The following is a 22,202-nucleotide window of genomic DNA, read 5'->3' as shown; positions in this document are numbered from 1 at the left end:
GGAAAATGGTGCTGATGTTGTGTTGCCAAAACTATGGAGGTCTTGCATTTCTTGAGGCCAAGTGGAAGGATCAAAAACTTAAAAATGATCACATGAGTTTAGAGCTCCATATCTGTTTTCAAACTCTCTAATTAAACCTCTGAGTAAATCGGTTTGGTCCCTGTCAGCATCAGCGTTGGAAATGGTGTGATTCCTGTGCTGGCCTTCACCATCAAGCAAAAGCGTGAACTTTCCAAAGGCTAGCATGAATTCACCTTTACATTCTCCTATGGTCAGCTTTTCCTGCTGAAACCTTTGGTAGTTCAGCTGCAAAATGTTGTCAGTGTCAAGCATGTTGGCCAGAAAACACTGAAAACACATTGTGCAGATATGCTTCAAGTCAGTGTCATCCATTTTAGCCATTGCATTTGAATGATGGGCAAAAGTCTTGATATTTTCAACAGTGTTTTGATATTGTGAAACATTCCTAATTTCAGATAGGAGATGCCATTCTCATCACACAACTTCTTTAACACTTCAATGTTTTTTTTCTCCACCTTTATGTAAATAAAATTGCTGAAGCTTTACAACAGAGTGATTAAGCGTATATTGTGTGCAGTGCAAAGAATATGCACAAGGGAATCCCCAATTGCAGTCATTTGCCATAGTTTTGGGAGAATGCTGTTGTACATAATGGCAGCAGCCCCGTCTGTGCAAACAGCAACTAATTTTGTCCTCTATTCATCCAATCCGTTATGTCCTGCTCCGTTTGTTTTGCACCCAGTTCAATTAATCCAAGGAATTCAACGGTGAACTCTCTGTTGGTGGACACAGACACAATATAAACAAGTTCCAGCTCTGTTTTTGTCATGTCCTCCAATCCGTCAAAAAGGAGACCCCCAAATTCAGCTGATTTCAACTTTTCCCTCAATTGTGTGCTGAGAACCAGTGCTATGCTTTGAATTATTCGCATTCCCCCTCCACGTGATATTCCCCTCCATCATTCACTCCTAGCCTTTTCAATAATACCATATCCTCAGCATATGAAGACGTAGGATGTGCGTGGAAGGCCATGAGAAAAACATTACACGGAGCCATCTATTGCTCTTCATTCACCTTGTTTTGCCATCTAGCAAGTGGGTGACTGGATATTTCATCTTGACTAGCATGTCTGTTAGCATGTCTGCTCCTTACTCTTTTCATGCTTATCAAATGCTGGATGACTGAAATTCTTTGTCCCTGCATAGAAGACACTAGTTTTGTCTGCGAGATGGGGATGTGAACGGCATATCTTACACCACATTTGACTACGCTCATTGTTGGATTCAAGCCATGGCACTTCTTGAAGCCACTTCTCTGAGAAAACTCTTTTCTTCCGATCGGACTCGATCTGATGTTTCTTCTGAGGTGGAGGAATGCCAAAAAAGTTGCTTAATGTCTGTTGTTTTTTGGACATCTCTCACAGTATTACAGTTAGTCGATCTAAGACGATGACAGTGCATTTACAATTATTATTACGCAAATGAGTGGTCTAAGCTAGTCACACCTGTACACCCCTGTACACCCTGGTCACACCTGTACACCCCTGATTCTTGTTGTTGTTGTTGTTGTTGTTACACCTATAGCCCCCTTGGCACCACCACTGGAGAAACTGGTCCATCTTGATTCATACACACATTTCATTTTTCAACCCTTTTCAACAATCAGTATATATTCATTATTAATCATTCATCACCAACCAAAAGCTACGAAACTATACAATTAATACTGATTCAGTGCCACATTACTGTCCGGGACTGGTGAGCGAATCTGAACGAATCGTTTAACCGAGTCGTTTAGCGACTCAAATGATTCAAATACGTAATCTCTAACGAATAGTCATTTAAATGTCCCAAAATTGCGTTATCCCTTATCTAGATGCACAGTAGGTGTGTGTGCCAGTTTCACCCGGATTGAGAGGTATTTATAAAAGTATTTATTTACTCCAAGCTTTTGTGGTAAACATGTTTAGTGTTAGCACCGTGTATAGTGAAATAACGACAGTGTATATTTATTTATATTGACATAGTGATATGCAGAACAGTAGCCAGGCACATTTGGGGTAAATTTAGCCGATTTGAGACCCCAGGGAGGGGTTTAAGCTGGCCCTTTATACAGTGTTTGTGTCAGGGACGAAAAGTCTCTGGCGCTGTTTGTTTTTTTCCCCCCAGGTAGCAGCTAACGGAAGCGGAAATTATCCCTGGATTCGGGGAGTCTCAGCTTCCAGTCGTCCCCGCCAACCATCCATCCACTCGTCCATCCATCCACCTTCTCAAAGGTTGGTATTAATAACAATATTATTTATTAAATACTACAAACAACAACCGGTGCAACTACGTGTTTTCTGTTTACCCTCCTGTCCAATGGAGGCTTTTATTTAGCCTGAAAGCTAGCTCTCTGGTCGCTTCTCCATAATGCAGGTAGATTATCGAATGACACAAAGTGCACCATCCGGGTTAATGATGCAGTGTGTGTTCCTCATGACCAAAAATGTTGTATGCAGCTAAATCATTTAGACAATATGTTTATTGTTAGTGCTCAAGCTGCTAGTGTTTTCTGCACTCTGCTCTATTGATACGCAATTTCCCTGTATACCTGTATAAATATAGCTCAGTCTAAGTCCTGGTAAAGCTGGTTATATCATAAAACATCACAAGCTTAATCTGGATATATTATAAAACCATGTGCAGGTGATGCTGGTATAGGTTCTGTCATCTCTATAGCTATTAAATTATGGTCATCATTAAGTTCATCTATTCACTCAATTATTTAAATTATTCATTATATAATAATAATTATTATTATTATAATCATAATAATAATAATTTCTATATTAATATGACAGAATGAATTTGCCAGTCCTACTTAAAAAACAACAATAGAAACCATCACAAAAATTCTAATGGTTTCCACTACAAATACTATTACAAACCATTAGCTGTTAACCATTAAAACCATTACCAAATGATTTCCATTATTAAGGACATGGGTCCTTAATGGTATCCATTAAGACATAAAATGCCACCAATAGAAGGCAACAAATTGCCAGTAGACAGTTTTAATAAAAACTAACACAATTCCTGTTATAAAATTCCCAATATAATTCCCCATTAAATATATTACAAATTCAATCAGCAGCAGATATGGAAGGGGGAGAGGAGGAAGTATTTTAATTAAATACTATAACTATATAATACTGTCTTTCAGTTAATAAAACAAAATACCTAACACATGATACATTTCTGAAATCTATAGAAGGAAAAATATTCATATTCTTTATTCTGTGTAGCTTACCCTTTCTTTCCCCAAGACAGACTGAAAACCATTTTTTAATGACATGTCTGGTAATTTGGGGTACATATTTTCAGCGGTTTGGGACAGCACACCTTCAGATGTTATGCCGTATGAATCATGAATTAAGTCATGGTATTTCATCGCTTCATCTCAGAGTTTCAAAAACACCTGTCTCAGTTTACCTGATGTTGCAGTGTACCTGAATTCACTCTAGTATAGGATTCATATGCACTCATTTACCAGTTTATTAGGTACACCCAGCTTATACCTATATTTATTGATCTTTTTATCAGGTACAACTGCTATACTGACTGTTATAGGGGACTGTTATCTAGTACACAGACACAAAAGAACGAGATACTTAACACTAACATAAACTATTACGAGATGTGAGAACAATGAAAAGGTATCTATAGTATCCAAGTTAAGAGATTTGCCAGATTCTTTTTCAGCGTAGGATCCAAATCAGTGCTATACATTATTATACTTGTGATATTAAATAGGTTTGTAGATGTAAATGACACAAAGAGTCATTTACATCAGTGAATTAGTCAATTATAATAAAAATCTCTAAAAGGTTTGCTAGCTGTCTGGCTTATTTACAGGTTGACCGATTGATGGGTTTTGCCGCTTAATTGTCACCGATACCTGATTGCTGTAACTGTTTGGCCAAAACCCACACCAATAGTTTTCCCCGGTTGCGTATGCTGCGTAGCGGCTGAAAAGAGTCCGCTGTGATTATACAGTACGAGAGCGGCCTCTAAAGGCGAAATGAAAACCATCACTGACAAATTTTATTGTGTTATTTGAAGTGTTTCTTTTAAATTATTCATTTTGGACGTCTCTTTTTATTTGTTTTTTTGGAGTGTTACTTTTTGGTTCAGTTTGGATGCACATATTTTATTTACTTTAGAATTTATTTATAGTTTATATATATTAATATTTATTTTATTTTAAAAAAGGATTTTGGACCCTTCAGCAAGACTTTTTTTTAACAATCCCTGCAGTACTTGTTTATCTCAAGATGAGAAGTGTCCCTTGACTAGGCCTGTGGGTTTTTTTTTTATTCAGATAATGTCGGTATTATTTTTTGACAGATTGTCTAATGATTTATTATTTTTTTTATTACAAATAAGAAATTTGACCATTTTAAATAATGACATAACAAGCCAAACAAGAAACCCGAACAAGCCAATATTAGACAGGTTACATTATTATACTTGCGATATTAAATGTGTTTGTAGTCATCAGAATCATTTTATTTGCCATATACATTTACATGTATTAGGAATTTGTTCTTGGCATTTGGTTACAGCACAGTACATTCGACACACACATCTCAGACAAAGCAACACAATTACAGTCCTAATGTACTAATATTGCACCAAATATACAAATCTTGAAGAAGTATGTCCCTTGAACGTTGAATCTGAAATTGATCGCTATTGACAAAAAAATACACAAAAAGACACAGGATGAATCTCCATGACACCGTGGCTGCCATATTGGGCCCAAGCTGTCAGCTGCGTTATACTGAATGGTAGATATATATATTGAAAAAAATTCCATGTTTTGTTGGAAAAAAAAAATCCATGTTGGTTTGCTTACACTGTTCTTATTTTATCCTGTTTCCTTTTCCAGAATTGTAGGTAAAACACCAGGTACCATGACCCAGTCAATGATTCGTAGAACCCTTAAGAATCTCGTTCAGAATTTCTCTGAGGCTGAGGTGAAGGTAAGGGAGAACTGTTGTCACCATTTTTGACCTCGCAAAAAATCATTAGCTCGGTTTCAGTCAGTTCTCATAGTCTCCTTAATGTTCTAAATTTCATTTATCTCCTACACTAAGTGTGGTCTGTTCATTCAGTGTTGTAAGACTTTCCAGTGAGGCTCATTGAGTCATATTTCCAACTTAGAGCTGGAGTTCAGCTCATATGCTTTAGTGAGGGGACTTCACTTGTGTTTTCTAGGTGAGAGAGGCGACCTCTAATGACCCCTGGGGGCCGTCCAGCTCACAGATGGCGGACATCTCGGATCTGACCTACAACGTGGTGGCGTGCAACGAAATTATGGCAATGTTGTGGAAGCGCCTAAACGATGACAAAAACTGGAGACATGTATACAAGGTGAGGTAAAGCTGGTTATATCATAAAACATCACAAGCTTAATCTGGATATATTATAAAACCATGTGCAGGTGATGCTGGTATAGGTTCTGTCATCTCTATAGCTATTAAATTATGGTCATCATTAAGTTCATCTATTCACTCAATTATTTAAATTATTCATTATATAATAATAATTATTATTATTATAATCATAATAATAATAATTTCTATATTAATATGACAGAATGAATTTGCCAGTCCTACTTAAAAAACAACAATAGAAACCATCACAAAAATTCTAATGGTTTCCACTACAAATACTATTACAAACCATTAGCTGTTAACCATTAAAACCATTACCAAATGATTTCCATTATTAAGGACATGGGTCCTTAATGGTATCCATTAAGACATAAAATGCCACCAATAGAAGGCAACAAATTGCCAGTAGACAGTTTTAATAAAAACTAACACAATTCCTGTTATAAAATTCCCAATATAATTCCCCATTAAATATATTACAAATTCAATCAGCAGCAGATATGGAAGGGGGAGAGGAGGAAGTATTTTAATTAAATACTATAACTATATAATACTGTCTTTCAGTTAATAAAACAAAATACCTAACACATGATACATTTCTGAAATCTATAGAAGGAAAAATATTCATATTCTTTATTCTGTGTAGCTTACCCTTTCTTTCCCCAAGACAGACTGAAAACCATTTTTTAATGACATGTCTGGTAATTTGGGGTACATATTTTCAGCGGTTTGGGACAGCACACCTTCAGATGTTATGCCGTATGAATCATGAATTAAGTCATGGTATTTCATCGCTTCATCTCAGAGTTTCAAAAACACCTGTCTCAGTTTACCTGATGTTGCAGTGTACCTGAATTCACTCTAGTATAGGATTCATATGCACTCATTTACCAGTTTATTAGGTACACCCAGCTTATACCTATATTTATTGATCTTTTTATCAGGTACAACTGCTATACTGACTGTTATAGGGGACTGTTATCTAGTACACAGACACAAAAGAACGAGATACTTAACACTAACATAAACTATTACGAGATGTGAGAACAATGAAAAGGTATCTATAGTATCCAAGTTAAGAGATTTGCCAGATTCTTTTTCAGCGTAGGATCCAAATCAGTGCTATACATTATTATACTTGCGATATTAAATAGGTTTAAATAGGCCCCCTGGGGGCCGTCCAGCTCACAGATGGCGGACATCTCGGATCTGACCTACAACGTGGTGGCGTGCAACGAAATTATGGCAATGTTGTGGAAGCGAAAAAACTGGAGACATGTATACAAGGTGAGGTGGAGGGCTGAAAGAGGGTAAAAGAAGATGGGTACAGATTAATCAGAATATAATTTGGCTATCAGAGTCGTTCACTGTTAAATTATTTGTTTTAAGGTTGCCTTTAATTGCTCTGTTCAGCGACACTTATAGTATTCAGTGCTGGTCCAAATACATTTACAATATTATAAATAATATTATATTATTAGCTTGCGGTTCAGTTTCTGTGTTGTTGTGTATACGATCAAGGTAGCGTAATGGTCATGTGGTAGGGGCTTGATGAATCAGGGAAGGATATGCAGTGATCCGGAATGTGGGCAAAACCACGCCTTTGTTTCCAAAAGTCTTCGTTTTGGTCTGTTTATCCTGATACGCGACCCCGGAGTTTTCAAACTAAAACGTTTCCAAAAGTCTCAGTTTTTGAGGGTGGAAAACGCCAGAGTAGTGTAGACGACAGATGTAACTGTAGCAAAAACGAAAACGCACTAGTGTAAACGGGGCCAAAAACTCATTTGTCAATTAAAATAAAAATACCTAAAAGTATTTCTAGCTGTCTATTTCATTTAGAGGTCGACCGATTAATCGGTTTTGCCAATTAATCAGCACTGATAACATTTTGCGTCCGTTGTGGGAGCAGCTGAGAATTATACATCGTATATCTTTTATTTACTTTAATATATTTTTATAGTTAATATATTAATATTTGTATATTTATGTAAAAAAAAAAAAAAAAAAAAAGGATTTTGGACACTTCAGCAAGACTTTTTGTTTTTATACAATCCCAGCAATATTTGCTTGTCAAGATGAGAAGTGTCCGTAGACTAGGCCTGCGGGGTTTTTTTTATATTCAAATAATCTGTCAGTATATTTTTTGACCGATTGTCTAATAGTTTTTATTGCAAATAAGGAATTTGACCATTTTAAATAATGACGCAAGGAACAAGTCAAACAAGAAAAGTGAACGAGCTAATATTAACCAGGCTAAACCTGACATGCCTCATTAAACCATGACGTATATACACTAGTGTTGTAAAAGTGACACTTTCACACCAAGTAGGTGCTTCCATTTGTCCATGTATATACATTACTGACATGCTGATATGAGAGGCTGTAGCACTACAGGAGTGGACAAATCATATCTAGTCATTAGCTAGTAGAAATTGCAATATTCCAAAGTTCAATAAAACATACATCTTATGTTATTGCCCAGAAACTGACTAGGCTAGAAAGTGTTAGCTAACATAATGTAATAAGGTATGGCAAAATAGTTAGCTAGTTACACAAGTGCATTAATACAAACTAAGGGAAATGAACGTGTTTGACGTATTTGATTATTACCCTCTTGTTCTATCCTCACTTCATACTTTCAGTTCATCGTTCGATTCTGTCCTACATATCGGCTTGGACAAATATTAACCCGCTCTTTCTTAAAGTTTTCCCTTAAGTTTTCTTGGTTCGACTGACGTGTGTTTAAAGTCTTGTTGAGATTAAGGTCAAGACACATCTTCTGCTGTGCTTCAGGTCACAGATAGAAAAGCTGACATTGTCCTTTACAATCCGCTCGTAAAAGTTCGAATTCATCGCTGTCATCTCATGGCCTCAAAACAGACCCAAACTATGATACCGCCACAACCGGGTTTCAAACTTTAGATAAGGTTCCTATGTGGTGTCACAGCAGTTTCATCGCAAACAGTTGTCAAACATTTTGAATTAAAAAAAATTCAAAACTCGTGTAAGATCCTAAATTGTCCTTTTACCTGAACATTTACACATGTTTTCAAAACAAGACCTGTAACATCGGATCATTTTGTTTAATAAATGAATGAAAAAAAGTATAGTGGTGTATATGTTGGGTTCTATATTTTATGATTGAAATAATGGTCTGATCAAGAGCTGTGTTAGATTTTAGTTTCTCTGTTCCTGCTAGGAAGGTGTTAAGGTGTAAATACATTAAACACCATGTCCTACCACTTATAGGGCAAATTATTTAGCACTAATTCAAAAGAATAAACAAACTAATGCAGCTGGAATGTAACTTTTATGGAGATTTTTTTATATCAAACCCAATAATGTATTGAATATAATGAATGTAAATTTCTTTGTTAGCCAAATAAATAATTTCTTTCTCTTTCTTCGTTTGCAGTCTTTAACACTACTAGAGTATCTCCTGAAAACCGGTTCTGACCGCATTCCAAAGCAGAGTCAGGAGAACATTCATGTTATTAAACCTCTAATAGAGTATCGCTTCACGGACAAGGACGGGAAAGACCAGGTACCTGAATTAATGTGTTCACTGATATTATGGGCTGCCTGCTTATATCACAGGTGCTTGACAACAAAAATCGTTGCTTGCACTTGTTGTTTCTAAAATTATAATGTAAAAAGAAAACGTTTCATAATTTCACACAAGGTTACATGGTATTTTTTAACTAGTGATACTATTGAATGCAATTTTAGCTTAGGAATGGCACAGCACTGAATGTGCACATCAAGTGAAATAGTGTACATCAAAATAAAACACTCAGTCCCCTCCAAAACTATTGGAATGGCAAGGCCAATTCATTTGTTTGTGCTCTACACCAAAGACATTTGGGTTTGAGATAAAAAGATAGATAGGAGATGAGAATTTAGGATTTCAGCTTTTATTTCCTGGTATTTTCATCTAGATGTGTTAAACAGCTAAAAACATAGAACCTTTTGTATCAGACCAAGCAATTTTTAGTTGAGCAAAAGTATAGGAACAGGTAAGTCTTCAAGTAAATTAAAGTTCTTTTTCCACACTTTGGCCTTTCCATCACTTTAGTAAAGGTTAATCTTGGTTCCAGAACTTTTGTGGCTCATCTCTGTATTTCTTTGCTAATTCCTGTCTGGCTGTCTGATTCTTACTGCTGATGAGTGGTTTGCATCTTGTGGTATGGCCTTGATATTTCTGCTCTCGAAAGTCTTCTTTGATCGGTGGATTGTGATACCTTCACCCCTGCCCTGTGGAGGTTGTTGGTGATGTCACTGACTGTTGTATTAGTTTTTTGTTTTTGTTTGTTTTTTTTGTCACAGCTCTTACAATGTTTCTGCCATTAACTGTTGTCGTTTTCCTTGGCCAACCCTTTCGGTGTCTGTTGCTCAGTACACCAGTGGTTTCTTTCTTTTTCAGGACATTCCAAATTGTATTGGCTATGCCCAATGCTTGTGCAATGGCTCTGATTGATTTTCCCTCTTTTCTCAGCTTCAAAATGGCTTGATTTTCTCCCATAGCCTGCTCTCTGATCTTCATGTTGGTTTATCCTTTGTAACAACAAATGCAGTCTTCACAGGTGAAACCCTGAAGAGCTTTTTTATTGCTATTGATATAAATTTCTAGCTATGCTTATAAATGGCTAATATGATGGAACTCTTGATGGAAGTCATGTGAGTTGGTGAAGTTACCACTGGAAGCACAAACATTGTATTAGCTAAAGGTTATTTAATAGCTAGCTAGCATGTTATATTCAAGTCAGGGACACAACTGTTAGCTGATGTTTAAGCTTATTAGCATGCAGAATATACTAGGGAAATCCACTGTAGCAGTCGGCCATTTTGAACAGACTTCAGGGTCATATTTCAAAGTCAAGGCCGGTGTTTTATTTCTGCACAAACACTGACACTGTTCAAACAAGTATCTCAATTAAATTATAAACAAATGGACAAATTTCCACCAAAACAGATACAAATTCACAATCCATGGGCTGTTGTCTGCGGTAGCAATAAACTGACTTTAAAGAGGTCTCCTATATTTAATTTAAGTCAAAATTGTTCTTAAATGTGACCTTTGGGTGGCCATGGGTGGTCCGTATTCATGTAGACTTCAGTTCAAACTGGACTGCATCATTTGCAAAGTGTAGAGATATTGTAAATAAGATCATTGTAAGTAGTATTAGTTGCTGGGAGATCTGTCTGTGGAATTTTAGTAATAATAATGTCTTCTCTTCAGGGTGTGAATGTCAGGGAGAAAGCCAAGATAGTGATGCTACTTATACAAGATGAGGAGAAACGTAAAGAAGAAAGGGAGTTTGCCATGAAGACTAAGGACAAACTGGCAACTGGTAATGTTTTCTTTGATAACAGTGAGTCCAGCAATTCAGCATGAAAGAGTTATTAGAAAATATCTTAATTTTTTTAATCACTCAGTTTTCTGGAAATTACTGTATAAGTACCATGAGGTGGTGGTTTTAATATCTTCTGAAGGCCCATTATTTTCTCTTTAGCTCTCTTACCTCCTAAAAAGAACTCTACATACAGGATATACTTGTGCTGTGATCTGGGACTGAACAGAAATGTGCAGAAATACTGGCACAACGCACTACTTTTGGAGTTTGATTCAAAAAATGTTTTTGTTTAATCTTCCTTCGGTATTGTCTTTTATTTTCAGCCTCCTCAGAGGCCAGTGACAAAGTAAAGACTGAGATTCCTCCCTATACGGGGCTGCCATCTTTAGACAACATCCCCTCAGTGGCAGATTTGACAGCCAGCATGGAAAAGAAAAGAGAAGAGAAGAGGATACTAGAGGAAAAGAAGAAAGAGGAAGAGAGACGTGTGAGTTCTGTATTTGGAGGGCACATCTAACATGATATTTGACCACGTTGTCTTTTTTTAGAGCATGAATATTATGCAAATCGTGTAACGTATGCAAATTTCCGTTAGGCAAAGGAAGGCGACACAGAGCCTGATCTGTGGGAACAAGCAGCAACAGCAGCACCTCCTGCCAGCTCCGATCCCTGGGGAGCTCCAGCTGATGCTCCAGAAGCCGTAGGTCCTACTATGAATGACCCGTGGGGCACAGCAACAAATGACACCCAAGATTCAAATATGGGTTCCAGTGATCCTTGGGGTGAGTCGGCGGATAAAGTGAAAGACACCGCTAATCCTTCCAACGATCCATGGGGTGATTTACCAGATGAGAAGATATCACCTCCTGCCAAAAATTGTCCATGGGGTGACTCAGCAGACCCTACAGAAGACAAAGGTTCAGTTACTAATGACCCCTGGGGCATGTCAAATGACTTGTTATCAAATTCACAGCCAACAAAGACAGATCTTTGGGGTGCAGTTTCTGCAGAGGAGTCTGCTTCTACAGCGTCAGACCCCTGGGAGCCACCATCAAAGCCACCTATGGCTAAGTCAGATCCATGGGGTGGGGACAATGGAACTTCAGCTGTGTCATCCACTGATCCATTTAGTGAAGGGCCCAAAACTGACAAGGACCCATGGGGCACATTAGGTATGTAAAAGAGATGGGTGGAAAAAACTATAAGACATGCTAAAAGATAAGGCTTATTGCTAAGGTTCTGAGGATTTGGGGATTAATGCCCTTTCAGGTAGAGAAAGGCTATTCCTTATACTGTGATCTCTCAGAGCTTTGGTTGTGAACGGCTATGGTGTAAGTTTCCACAACGTTTCATATGGCTCTGAGGCCGAAAGTAGCAAGCTAGAGCTGACTAGATAAAAGTTGAAGTGAAGAACAAGCTCAAATGTAACCTCGTTGCTTCCAACATGTCTTGTGTTTTATTACCCGATTTTGTGTGTCTGATTACCCGATTTTGTGTGTCTGATCTTATTTGTGTTCTCTGGCCTGTCTTTTGGGATGCTAGCTAGAGCACTAGAGGTGTATATTGGAACTGGGATCCCATGGGACCCAGTAACAGAAACAAAGTTGGAGTGCATGATCAGATATGAAGCTCTTAAGACAAAGAAAGGCCAAGTTCAATAACATGGGTGCATATTGGAGAAGAACCTGGGTTTTGGATTAGCTTGATGAGTTTTCTCATTCAGTAACTGCGCTCTAATACAGGCCATGACCAAAAAGAAGATGGTATCATAATACTTTTTAACAGTGAACTTTCTGTGCATTTTCTCCCCCGCTTTTAGCCTCTTCACCACTTCCAACTAATGATCCCTGGGGTGCTCCAGCAACTCTCACTGATGCATCAGCAAATGCTGACCCCTTTGGTGATGGAGGAAACTCGGATACTTGGGGGGCTCCTGCAGAGAGTAGGACCAATGACCAAATAGCCTTTTAACTTTCTTGAAAATTGATCGTGTTAACACTTTGCATTCAAGTTCCCTTAACTAACACCGGGCCTCATTTATCAAGCTGGATATGAACAGATTCATTCTTAAATCATTTGTAGGAGAAATTTGATATTCATAAAAATCCTGTAATTTAAAAAGAAGAAAAAAAAAGTTTGTATCCTACTCGTGCTCTTCGTCAGTGTGTGTACATTTACACATTAAAATACTATCTAATGTAAACCTTGACCTGATCATGCTTGTTGCGTCCTCATGCTTGTTCAATAGGTCAGAGAGTACCGCCGAGAGAATTTTGTGAAATCTAGCCCCAACACAAACCTACAAATTAAGACAAATAAAACTAACCATTCAAATCTGACGAACGGAGAACATAGCCATAAGTTGTAAACAAATGCCCCAGCCGATGTTTTTGGAAACACTAAAAAATGAGTCCACATAAATGAGCAACAATGTAATTACAGCATGTTCCTATGTTGATATTCCTGTAAATATTGGATCTCACTATTCATCCTCAGTTCAAATTTTTCCAGTTAACAACCACAAGCATGCTAATTAAGCTGTTGGTTCAGGTTGGACATTGTGGACTTCATTTTACTCTGCATGAACACTGGTGTATATTATTATTATTTGGCATATTGGGGTTTTAAAAAAATCAATTAACAAATGTGTTTATTAATGTCAGTTAAGGGAGGCGTAATGTAAAGTGGAACAGTGAGCTTTTAGTTGTGGAAATTGTTTTCTGTTCTGTCCCCTAGGCCACAACCTGAACTGTTTATAAACTGCCTTTTTTCATATTTTATATACCTGTCACATTTTATTTCTGTTCCTGCATTTATCCACAGGTGACGTATCCTTATCTGTGCCCACTGAAGACTCCAAAAAGCCATCTAGTTTCTTGGGGGAAGGAGCCTCATTGGTGGATCTCGACTCTCTCATGTCGAGAGGGAATTAAATTACCCGAATGTCTACTTTGGGCCCTTCAGATTTATAAATAATGTTTTGTGGATAGATGTTATCACTGTAGGTGTAACTGTCCTCTTTTTCCCTTCCGTTTTCATTTCTCCCATTTCTCTGCTTTCTGTTTTCGTTTCTTTCTCTCCGCTTCCTCCCATCTTGCCCTTTTTGCTTTGTATTAAACCAACGTCCAATGGTTGCACCATATCAAATGGCACCGTTGGGGTGTTTTTCCATTTTCCATCCGAAATGTTGTTTTTTATTTTATTTATTTACCCCGTGACGGTCTTCTTTGATCTTCTCTTGCATGCTTAAACCCATCAGATCACCTTCTTTAGTTTGCTCCTGCATAAAAAAGGATATACAGAATGGTACAACCCAGCACTATGGATGCCTTAAAGGGGAAATGCCAGTGTTATCACCTGGAGAGTTCTCTAGGAGTCTCCACATAGTTTGGGGGACCAGAACGATGAAATCTGTGAGGGGATATTTAATTATTTTTTTTATTTTTTAGTTTTCCACTCATCCATAGACATCTAACTTTCACGCATTACCTTACTTAATTCCAGCTTAGAGCCAACTGAGTCTGTGTATATGTGACAATATTTAAAATCAATAAGCAGCAATATGCTTTACGTGTAGCCTTGTTTTCCCACTGTGGTAGTGTGGAAATTATGAAACTTGGTTTACTGTTCTTGGGCTTTCTCATTTAGTGTTCTTTTATGGCATTAGTGACATATCTGACAAGTACAGTTGCAAGTTTTAGCATAAATATTGGTTTGTTTGTTTTTATTTATATGGATAAATTTTTATAATTTAATCTGGTGAGACTTTGGCTCATTGAAAGCTAAAACACCTGAAGCCCTGATTAACTTTCACTCTAGAGGCATAGATTAAATCTCTCCATGACCACAGTGGACTTGTGCCATAGGAGGTTATCGATGTATCAGTATATATCAATACTCGATATATCAGACAGTATATAGAAGGGTATTCACTAGAGGTCGACTTGGATTTTACGGATCAGATTATACAGTATCTGTAAAATGGGCGGTACCTGCCGATAACCGATTAATCAATCGATAGTTTTTAAAATTGATACCGAATGAAAACATAACAATCAAAATATTGCTGAAGTTTATTACAAAAAGAAACAGTACTGACTACCATGAAAATGTACTGAACTTTTTTTAAATGAAATAAATATATAAATATTAATATATTAACTATTAATACATATTAAAGTAAATATAAGATATTTATCCAAACTGAACCAAAAAGTAACACTCCAAATAAAAATAGAGACACAAAATCACTTCGAATAACACAACAAAATTAGTCAGCGATTGTTTTTATTTTGCCTCTAGAGGCCGCTCTTGTACTGTATAATGACAGCGGACCCTTCTCAGCCGCTCGGCAATGGACACAACCGGGAAACACTATCGATGTGGGTTTTTGACGATAACCCAATAGTTACAGCAATCCATGATCAGTGACGATTAATCGGCAAAACCAATCAATCAGTCGACATCTAATATGCACAGGGAATTTTAGTGGAAAATTCAATGCTATATTTTCATAGAAAGTTTTCGCTCACCCGCATGGCCCCAATGTTCCTCATCAAGTCCATCGTGAAATCGGGAGCTTGTTGTACAAGGTTAACTAAATGTTTTTCAACATCTATGTGACATTCTATATCCAAAATAGGACGCAACAAAAAAAAATATACTCTGAAGACAGTGTCAAAGTTTCAGAGATGCTTCTACATGGCACAGAAAGTAAGAGTACGAAAGCAGTTGAAACACTTCATCTGTTTTCAGGAAGGTTAAGTTAGAAGAATTTACTGTTTCTAAGCAGTTGTGTATTTATATACATGTATATTCTAGTCTGATTTTGGAAACTCAAATATTTATGGAAAATCAAAGAGTTACAGAATTCATTACCTGTCTATATAGGAATTCTTTCTTAATAACTGCCCTTTTACAACATAACAAAATAATCTGGATTTTTTTTTCTCCCTTTAATCCTTGCCAGAGCCACGCTAAACCATCGTCATATGTTTTAGAGTCAACTGTAAATTGTAAGCCACACAGTTTTGACAACACGTTTATACTGTTGAACTGGTATTAAAAAGAAAGTTGAGTTGACGTTCTCAAAACTTGACGCAAGATTCCTGCAGTATTGATTTCTCCTATGTAAACGTCTCACTGTTGACAGCTGATGCCATGCTAAAGCTGTTTGCTTTTCACCCTTCACCCAGGCTGGTAGCCTCACTACTTTATATATCAAGTGCTTTATAATCAGTTAAACTGTTTTGATAGAGCTGTATAGTAACACTGATCAACGCAATTTTTATTTCTTAATCTGCCCAATAAGCATTTTAATCCAAGAGATTATATATCTGTCTGTTCTTGTCTATTAGGGAGAAACCAAACAAATGAAACCAAATTGTTTGAGAACACATTTGTCAGACCATTTCCTGTTTTGCTTTTTCAGTTAGCTATTTTTCAAATGCAGGAGATGTGACCTCAGCGAAGGATTTAGCTTAATTTTCCATTAATTTATCAAGATGTCACCTGTTTTTGTAACACAGGGTGCCTTATATCCTGTGTAGGTTATTATGTTAACCAAAGTACAACTTACTGTCGACTGTATGGCAGGTGTTTGGTATAACTATTGAGTTAATACACCTAGTAAAGTAGTCAATCTTTAAACCTGCACATTCTGCATTGTGCTGTCTGAATGAGCAACTCATTCATTTTCAAATTTCAAATTAGCATTGAATGACGTATTCAAATGTAAAAAAAAAAAAAAAATCCATATTTTGTCATTGAGACAAGACATTATCTTTATTTATTTATTTATTTATTTATTTATTTATTTATTATGCTTTTGTATCTTATTAATGCTGGACATGCAGTATAATTTCATTTCGCTATTATGAAAGGAAATCGGAATGAGTGCTGTGCTGTGAACATAAGTTGTATTTTGGATGGTGAATGAATCTGTTTATTCTGTTGTGAGTGTTGTTATCTTGTGAATGTGTACCCTGGACGAATAAAATAAAGAAAGTTATGGATTCAGATCTAAATCTTTCCACTCTGTATTGTTTGTGTAGTTTCTATCTACAGGGCCATGCACATGTATTCACACCCTCTATGTAAGGAACTGTATGTGCTGTGTTCTTCTGAGATGTAATAACGTCATCCCAGTGTTTATGATGGAATAAAATGGTTGCACTACGATCTCAAAGGGACAATTCTCTTTTTAAAAGAGGTTTGCTTATTGAGGAAAGGGTTCAGTCAAAAAGCACTGCTCAACTGGCAAGTGGTTTAATAGGAACAGCAAGTAGAGTAAGTGACATCTGCCTTTAGATCTATGGATAAGAACGATATGTAGTGTTGGAAACTGTGGGTGAAAGTGCACATTTGTCGATGAAGAGGCTCATGCTTGTGATATGAAGGAAAAACCTAAGAGCAGCTGTGTTTCTGGTAACCGAGAATGTCAATTCAGGATGTCGGCAAGAACAGTAAGGTGGCCAAACACTTAGCTAAAACACCTTATATTGGTTTATCCTTTAATCCGTCACCTGTATCTCTATACAAGCTTTTGTTCATCTAATACTTTCATGTAGAAAGTTAATTGAGAACAAACCAGATTTAGGGAGTTGTGTCGCAGAGATCTATACTGAGTTGCCAGTTTATTAGGTTTAGATAAGGATCCTAAAATTAGCAATAGTGTAATATAATATAATAAAGTAACAGTAATGCTAATTTGTTATTAGTGATGCACATCATAAACACATAACTGTGCTTATTTTACAATATAACTTGATTATATTGTACGGTAATGTACTAAAGACCAGTATACAAATCTAGTGGAAAACCTTTCCAGAAGAGTGGAGGTTATAACAGTAAAGCCATGGTTTTGATATGGACACACATGAGTGTGATTGTCAGGTGTCCACACCGCCATAAAGTGTAGTTTGCATTTTAAGCATAGGATAACTGTAAATGTAAGAATTTGATTACATTTGCATTTACAGATGTACATGCTACTGTCATATGTACTGTTTTTTTTTCTTTTCTTTTTTTCTTTTTTTTTTTTTTTTATTATTTAAATGCCATTCTACCAGAGACTGAGACCTGGTTGGAGGAAAAGCCAGAGGAAAAAGGGTGATGCAGAAGATGTATCAGATGACAGCAGAAGGAACAGATGGCCTTAAAGGATGGATTAAAGAATCCGCATAGGGTTGTGATAAAAAAAAAAAAAACCACAGTGACAAAGTGAAAAGAGAACGCGTAAAAGGTGACGAGAATTCAGGAGGTTGGAAGAATCATAAGCTGGCTCGTGTCTGTCAAAGTGGTGAGTTCCTTTGATTTTTGGTGAATGATTAGTAACTGGTACTCATGAAGTATATTAGTAGGCAAACAATGAAGTCCGTGGTGCTTTATGCATTGTATGACTGATTGCGATATCAAGTTGTAGGTGGTTCTTTATGTATTATAATAATGATAATGTTGATAATTATAAAATTTGTTTACTTTATGAAAGTCAGTGAGGATTTAGAGTTGTTTTACTGCAATAAACAACAGCCAAGTTGCCTCATCTTCCTATCAGTTGTGGTTCTGATAGATTTTGATATCTAGTAGTTTAGCAGTGAACTGGTTCAGCCAGGTTTCACTGAGCAGCAGAACATTCATTTCAACATTAAATGAAAGAAATTAAATCCATCTCTTGTGCCTTTAAACATCCACTGGCTCTTAGGCTCTTGTGAAACAGGTACAATAATATTTGCATATTTTTACAAATACAATACATTTACACTAACAGTGGATTTGCATGTGAAACTTTACATTTTGACATGTGATGTAATTTGTAAAAAGTTAGAAAGACAGACAGATGGATATCTTGTGGGGAAATTCTAGCAAAATTCATTCCTATTAAATTCATATTCATCAAATTAGGGATAACTTGTAAACTGTTTCAAATCTGGAACATATTTTAAGCATTGATTAAAACCTCATTAAAAGTCTGTCAATCATTTAGGCCAGAATTACTAGAATTACTATTATCTATGCTAGTCAGAATTTTTCATCTCTGATGGATCACAAGATCAAGGCAAAAAAAAAAGATTCAGAGCAGGTGCATTTTTACATTATGCACATTTACTTTAATCTGAAAGATTAACATAGTCCGTAAAGGATTAAACAGAAATTTGTCGATAATGACTGAGGCGTGGACTAATCCATACAAAACACACAAAACCTTAATCTCTCGAGGAAACTGATCACTCAAAGGATGCAAAGAAGAAAGATGTCATAAGAACAGAAGGTCAGACAAGTGAATGTTTGTATAATGGTAAATGTCTTCTAGAAGATTGTGTATATGGATGCAAACAGCGCTGAGATGAGAAGAGAAGAGTTATTCGAATGAAAAATCTTAAAAGTGCAATTGTAAATTTCTTTCTGTGTGACACCTATGTGCAACCAACAGTACAAAATATAAAATAATTAAGGTTTTCATTTTACTCTCTCAAAATGGTGCGATCAAACTCATATCTGGTCCTTGTATGTGTTCATTTGATTGTATAACCTTACAAATGCTTGATTCACAGTTAAAATAATAAATATCGATATCATGAATTATTACAGCATTTATAGTGACTACAGTAGTAAAATTCACAGCAATAAAATTAGAAAATAATAATCATAATTGTAGACACAGGAACCTAGCACTAAGACATAGGGCATGCAGTTTGAACTGTGTTAATAGTGAAGTTGTGAATATGACCAATGCATTGAAATGAACCTTTCTTAGCTCTTAAGTCCTTCAATGGAGTCAAAGGGACATTTATATACAAAATAATTGCTTTGTATCATATAGAATTGCACAGGCGAACAACGTGGGTTATTCAAAGACGTTTAGATGTCACTGTGGGTTTTTTTTAGGTTATTACATCATTTCATATCAACGTATAATAAAACTAAAACAGGCCACCCTCTATTTTACTTATTTTGTTGTTATTTGTTTAGTTTTTTTCCCCCGAATTATTGGCTTATTTACGTTCTGTTAAATTCTTCAAAACAATTTTTAAAAATATTTTCCAATTCAGACACTGAAACCTTGAGTATCAGTTGAGACCGATACCTATCCAATAGTTTTCTTTAAAAGCTACTAAGCTTTAAAAAAACATTTTTTCAAACTGAAGCACTTTCACCCAATTAAATGAAACCCTTCCATGCAAAATCACTTACACTGTAAATATTATAAATATAATAAAGTAAAGCCAGTCAAGTCTCTTTATATGTAAACATTTCCAGTCCAAAAATTAATTTCTGCTACAAATCCAATAACAATCTTTGCTGTTTGTTACCGAATCAAAGATCTGATGTAATTTCTCCGACATCCAATCCACCATTTTTTGCCAAGCCATTACATCCAAGACATCCAGCCATCCATTCATCCATTCATCCATTTTCTGTACTGCTTATCCAGCGCAGTGTCACGGGGAGACTGGAGCCTATCCCAGGCTACTCAGGGCACAAGGCGGAGGACACAATTAAACAAATGAAACAAAAATTAAACAAATGGGACAAAATATTATATTTGGTTATTTATTTATTGAGGGAAATGATCCAATATTACATATCTGTGAATGGCAAAAGTATGTGAACCGCTAGGATTAGCAGTTAATTTGAAGGTGAAATTAGAGTCAGGTGTTTTCAATCAATGAGACGACAATCAAGTGTGAGTGAGCACCCTGTTTTATTTAAAGAACAGGGATATATCAACGTCTAATCTTCACAACACATGATTGTGGAAATGTATCATGTCATGAACAAAGGAGATTTCTGAGGAGCTCAGAAAGAGTTGTTGATGCTCATCAGGCTGGAAAAGGTTATAAAACATCTCTAAAGTGTTTGGACTCCACCAAATCCACAGTCAGACAGATTGTGTACAAATGGAGGAAATTCAAGAATATTGTTACCCTCTCCAACAGTGGAGACCAACAAAAATCAGTCCAAAGATCATAGTATAACACTGTTATAGTCTGCAAGGTCACAAAGGAACCCAGGGCAACTTCTAAACAACTAAAGGCTTCTCTCACATTGGCTAATGTTAATGTTCATGAGTTCACCATCAGGAGAACACTGAACAACAATGGTGTGCATGGCAGGGTTGCAAGGAGAAAGTCACTGCTCTCAAAAATGAACATTGCTGACCATCTGCAGTTTGCAGATAACATGGACAAGCCAGAAGACCATTGGAAAAATGTATGTGGACAGATGAGACCAAAATAGATTTTTTTGGTGTAAATGCATTATGTTTGGAGAAAGGAAAACACTGCATTCCAGCATAAGAACCTTGTCCAATCTGTGAAACATGGTGATGGTAGTATCATAGTTTGGGCCTGTTTTCCTGCAGCTGGGCCAGGACGACTTGCCATCATTGATGGAACAATGGATTCTGAATTATACCAGCGAATTGTAAAGGAAAATGTCAGGACATCTGTCCATGAACTGAATCTAAAGAGAAAGTGGGTCATGCAGCAAGACAACGATCCTAAGCACACAAGTCGTTCTACCAAAGAATGGTTGAAGAAGAATAAAGTTAATGTTTTGGAATGGCCAAGTCAAAGTCCTGACCTTAATCCAATAGAAATGTTGTGGAAGGACCTGAAGCAAGCAGTTCATGTGAGGAAACCCACCAACATCCCAGAGTTGAAGCTGTTCTGTACTGAGGAATGGGCTAAACCAATGGAAATGTTTAGTTGCAGTTATTGCTGCACAAAGGGGGTCACACCAGATACTGAAAGCATAGTGAAAGGGTTGCCATACTTTTGCCGCTCACAGACATGTAATATTGGATCATTTTCCACAATAAATAAATGACTAAGTATAATATTTAGGTCGCATTTGTTTAATTGGGTTCTCTTTATCAACTTTTTTTTTTTTTTTTTTTTTTTAATCTGACAATGTTTTAGATAATATTTATGCAGAAATGTAGAAAATTCTAAAGGGTTCACAAGCGCTACTGTATCTTACACCTAAAAGGAAAAACTCAATGTTCATTCAAAAAACCTCATCTACATAAGATAATACTTTATTAATCCTCAGATGGAGAAATTAGGGTGTGATCCCATCATCACAATGTCCTCATTGACCAAACAGCAGGAAAACAGCAGGGTCCTTGGATAACTGAGTGGATTATTATGGTGAATTGATTTTTCACAGGTGGGATTTATGTGGTTTAAATTATTAGCACTGCTTGGTGAATCAGTGTTCGGTAATCTGAGATGGCTGTGTTCCTAATGAGAAGAACATAGTGCATTGAGAAATGTGTGTAGAATTTTGCTAAATGAATGCAACTGCAAACTATGTTGAATCACTGAGAATGTGTTTAACTTTTTTGAAGGAAAAATTATGTGATTATAGGGATTTTAGCATCT

General features: G+C 36.5%; 1 protein-coding gene across 2 annotated transcripts; it reads left to right on the top strand.

The window, feature by feature from the left end:
• Nucleotides 1-1,795: 1,795 nt before the first annotated feature.
• epn1b (epsin 1b) lies at nt 1,796-17,004 on the top strand. 2 transcript variants are annotated; one of them, XM_017482535.3, is made up of 10 exons: nt 1,796-1,938; nt 2,149-2,296; nt 4,954-5,047; nt 5,283-5,438; nt 8,877-9,005; nt 10,701-10,812; nt 11,139-11,302; nt 11,411-11,987; nt 12,635-12,757; nt 13,639-17,001. In XM_017482535.3, the coding sequence occupies exons 3-10, from the start codon at nt 4,979-4,981 to the stop codon at nt 13,746-13,748; spliced, it is 1,440 nt and encodes a 479-aa protein (XP_017338024.1). In that variant the 5' UTR covers nt 1,796-1,938; nt 2,149-2,296; nt 4,954-4,978; the 3' UTR covers nt 13,749-17,001. The 2 variants fall into 2 exon arrangements, with proteins under 2 accessions (XP_017338024.1, XP_017338025.2); XM_017482536.3 differs by lacking the exons at nt 1,796-1,938; nt 2,149-2,296; nt 4,954-5,047; nt 5,283-5,438 and adding an exon at nt 6,610-6,748 and having other exon boundaries at nt 13,639-17,004.
• Nucleotides 17,005-22,202: the final 5,198 nt, after the last annotated feature.

Source organism: Ictalurus punctatus, chromosome 12 (assembly GCF_001660625.3).
Source record: "Ictalurus punctatus breed USDA103 chromosome 12, Coco_2.0, whole genome shotgun sequence".
Classification (NCBI taxonomy): domain Eukaryota; kingdom Metazoa; phylum Chordata; class Actinopteri; order Siluriformes; family Ictaluridae; genus Ictalurus; species Ictalurus punctatus.
This window is presented reverse-complemented; position numbering and strand designations above follow the sequence as displayed.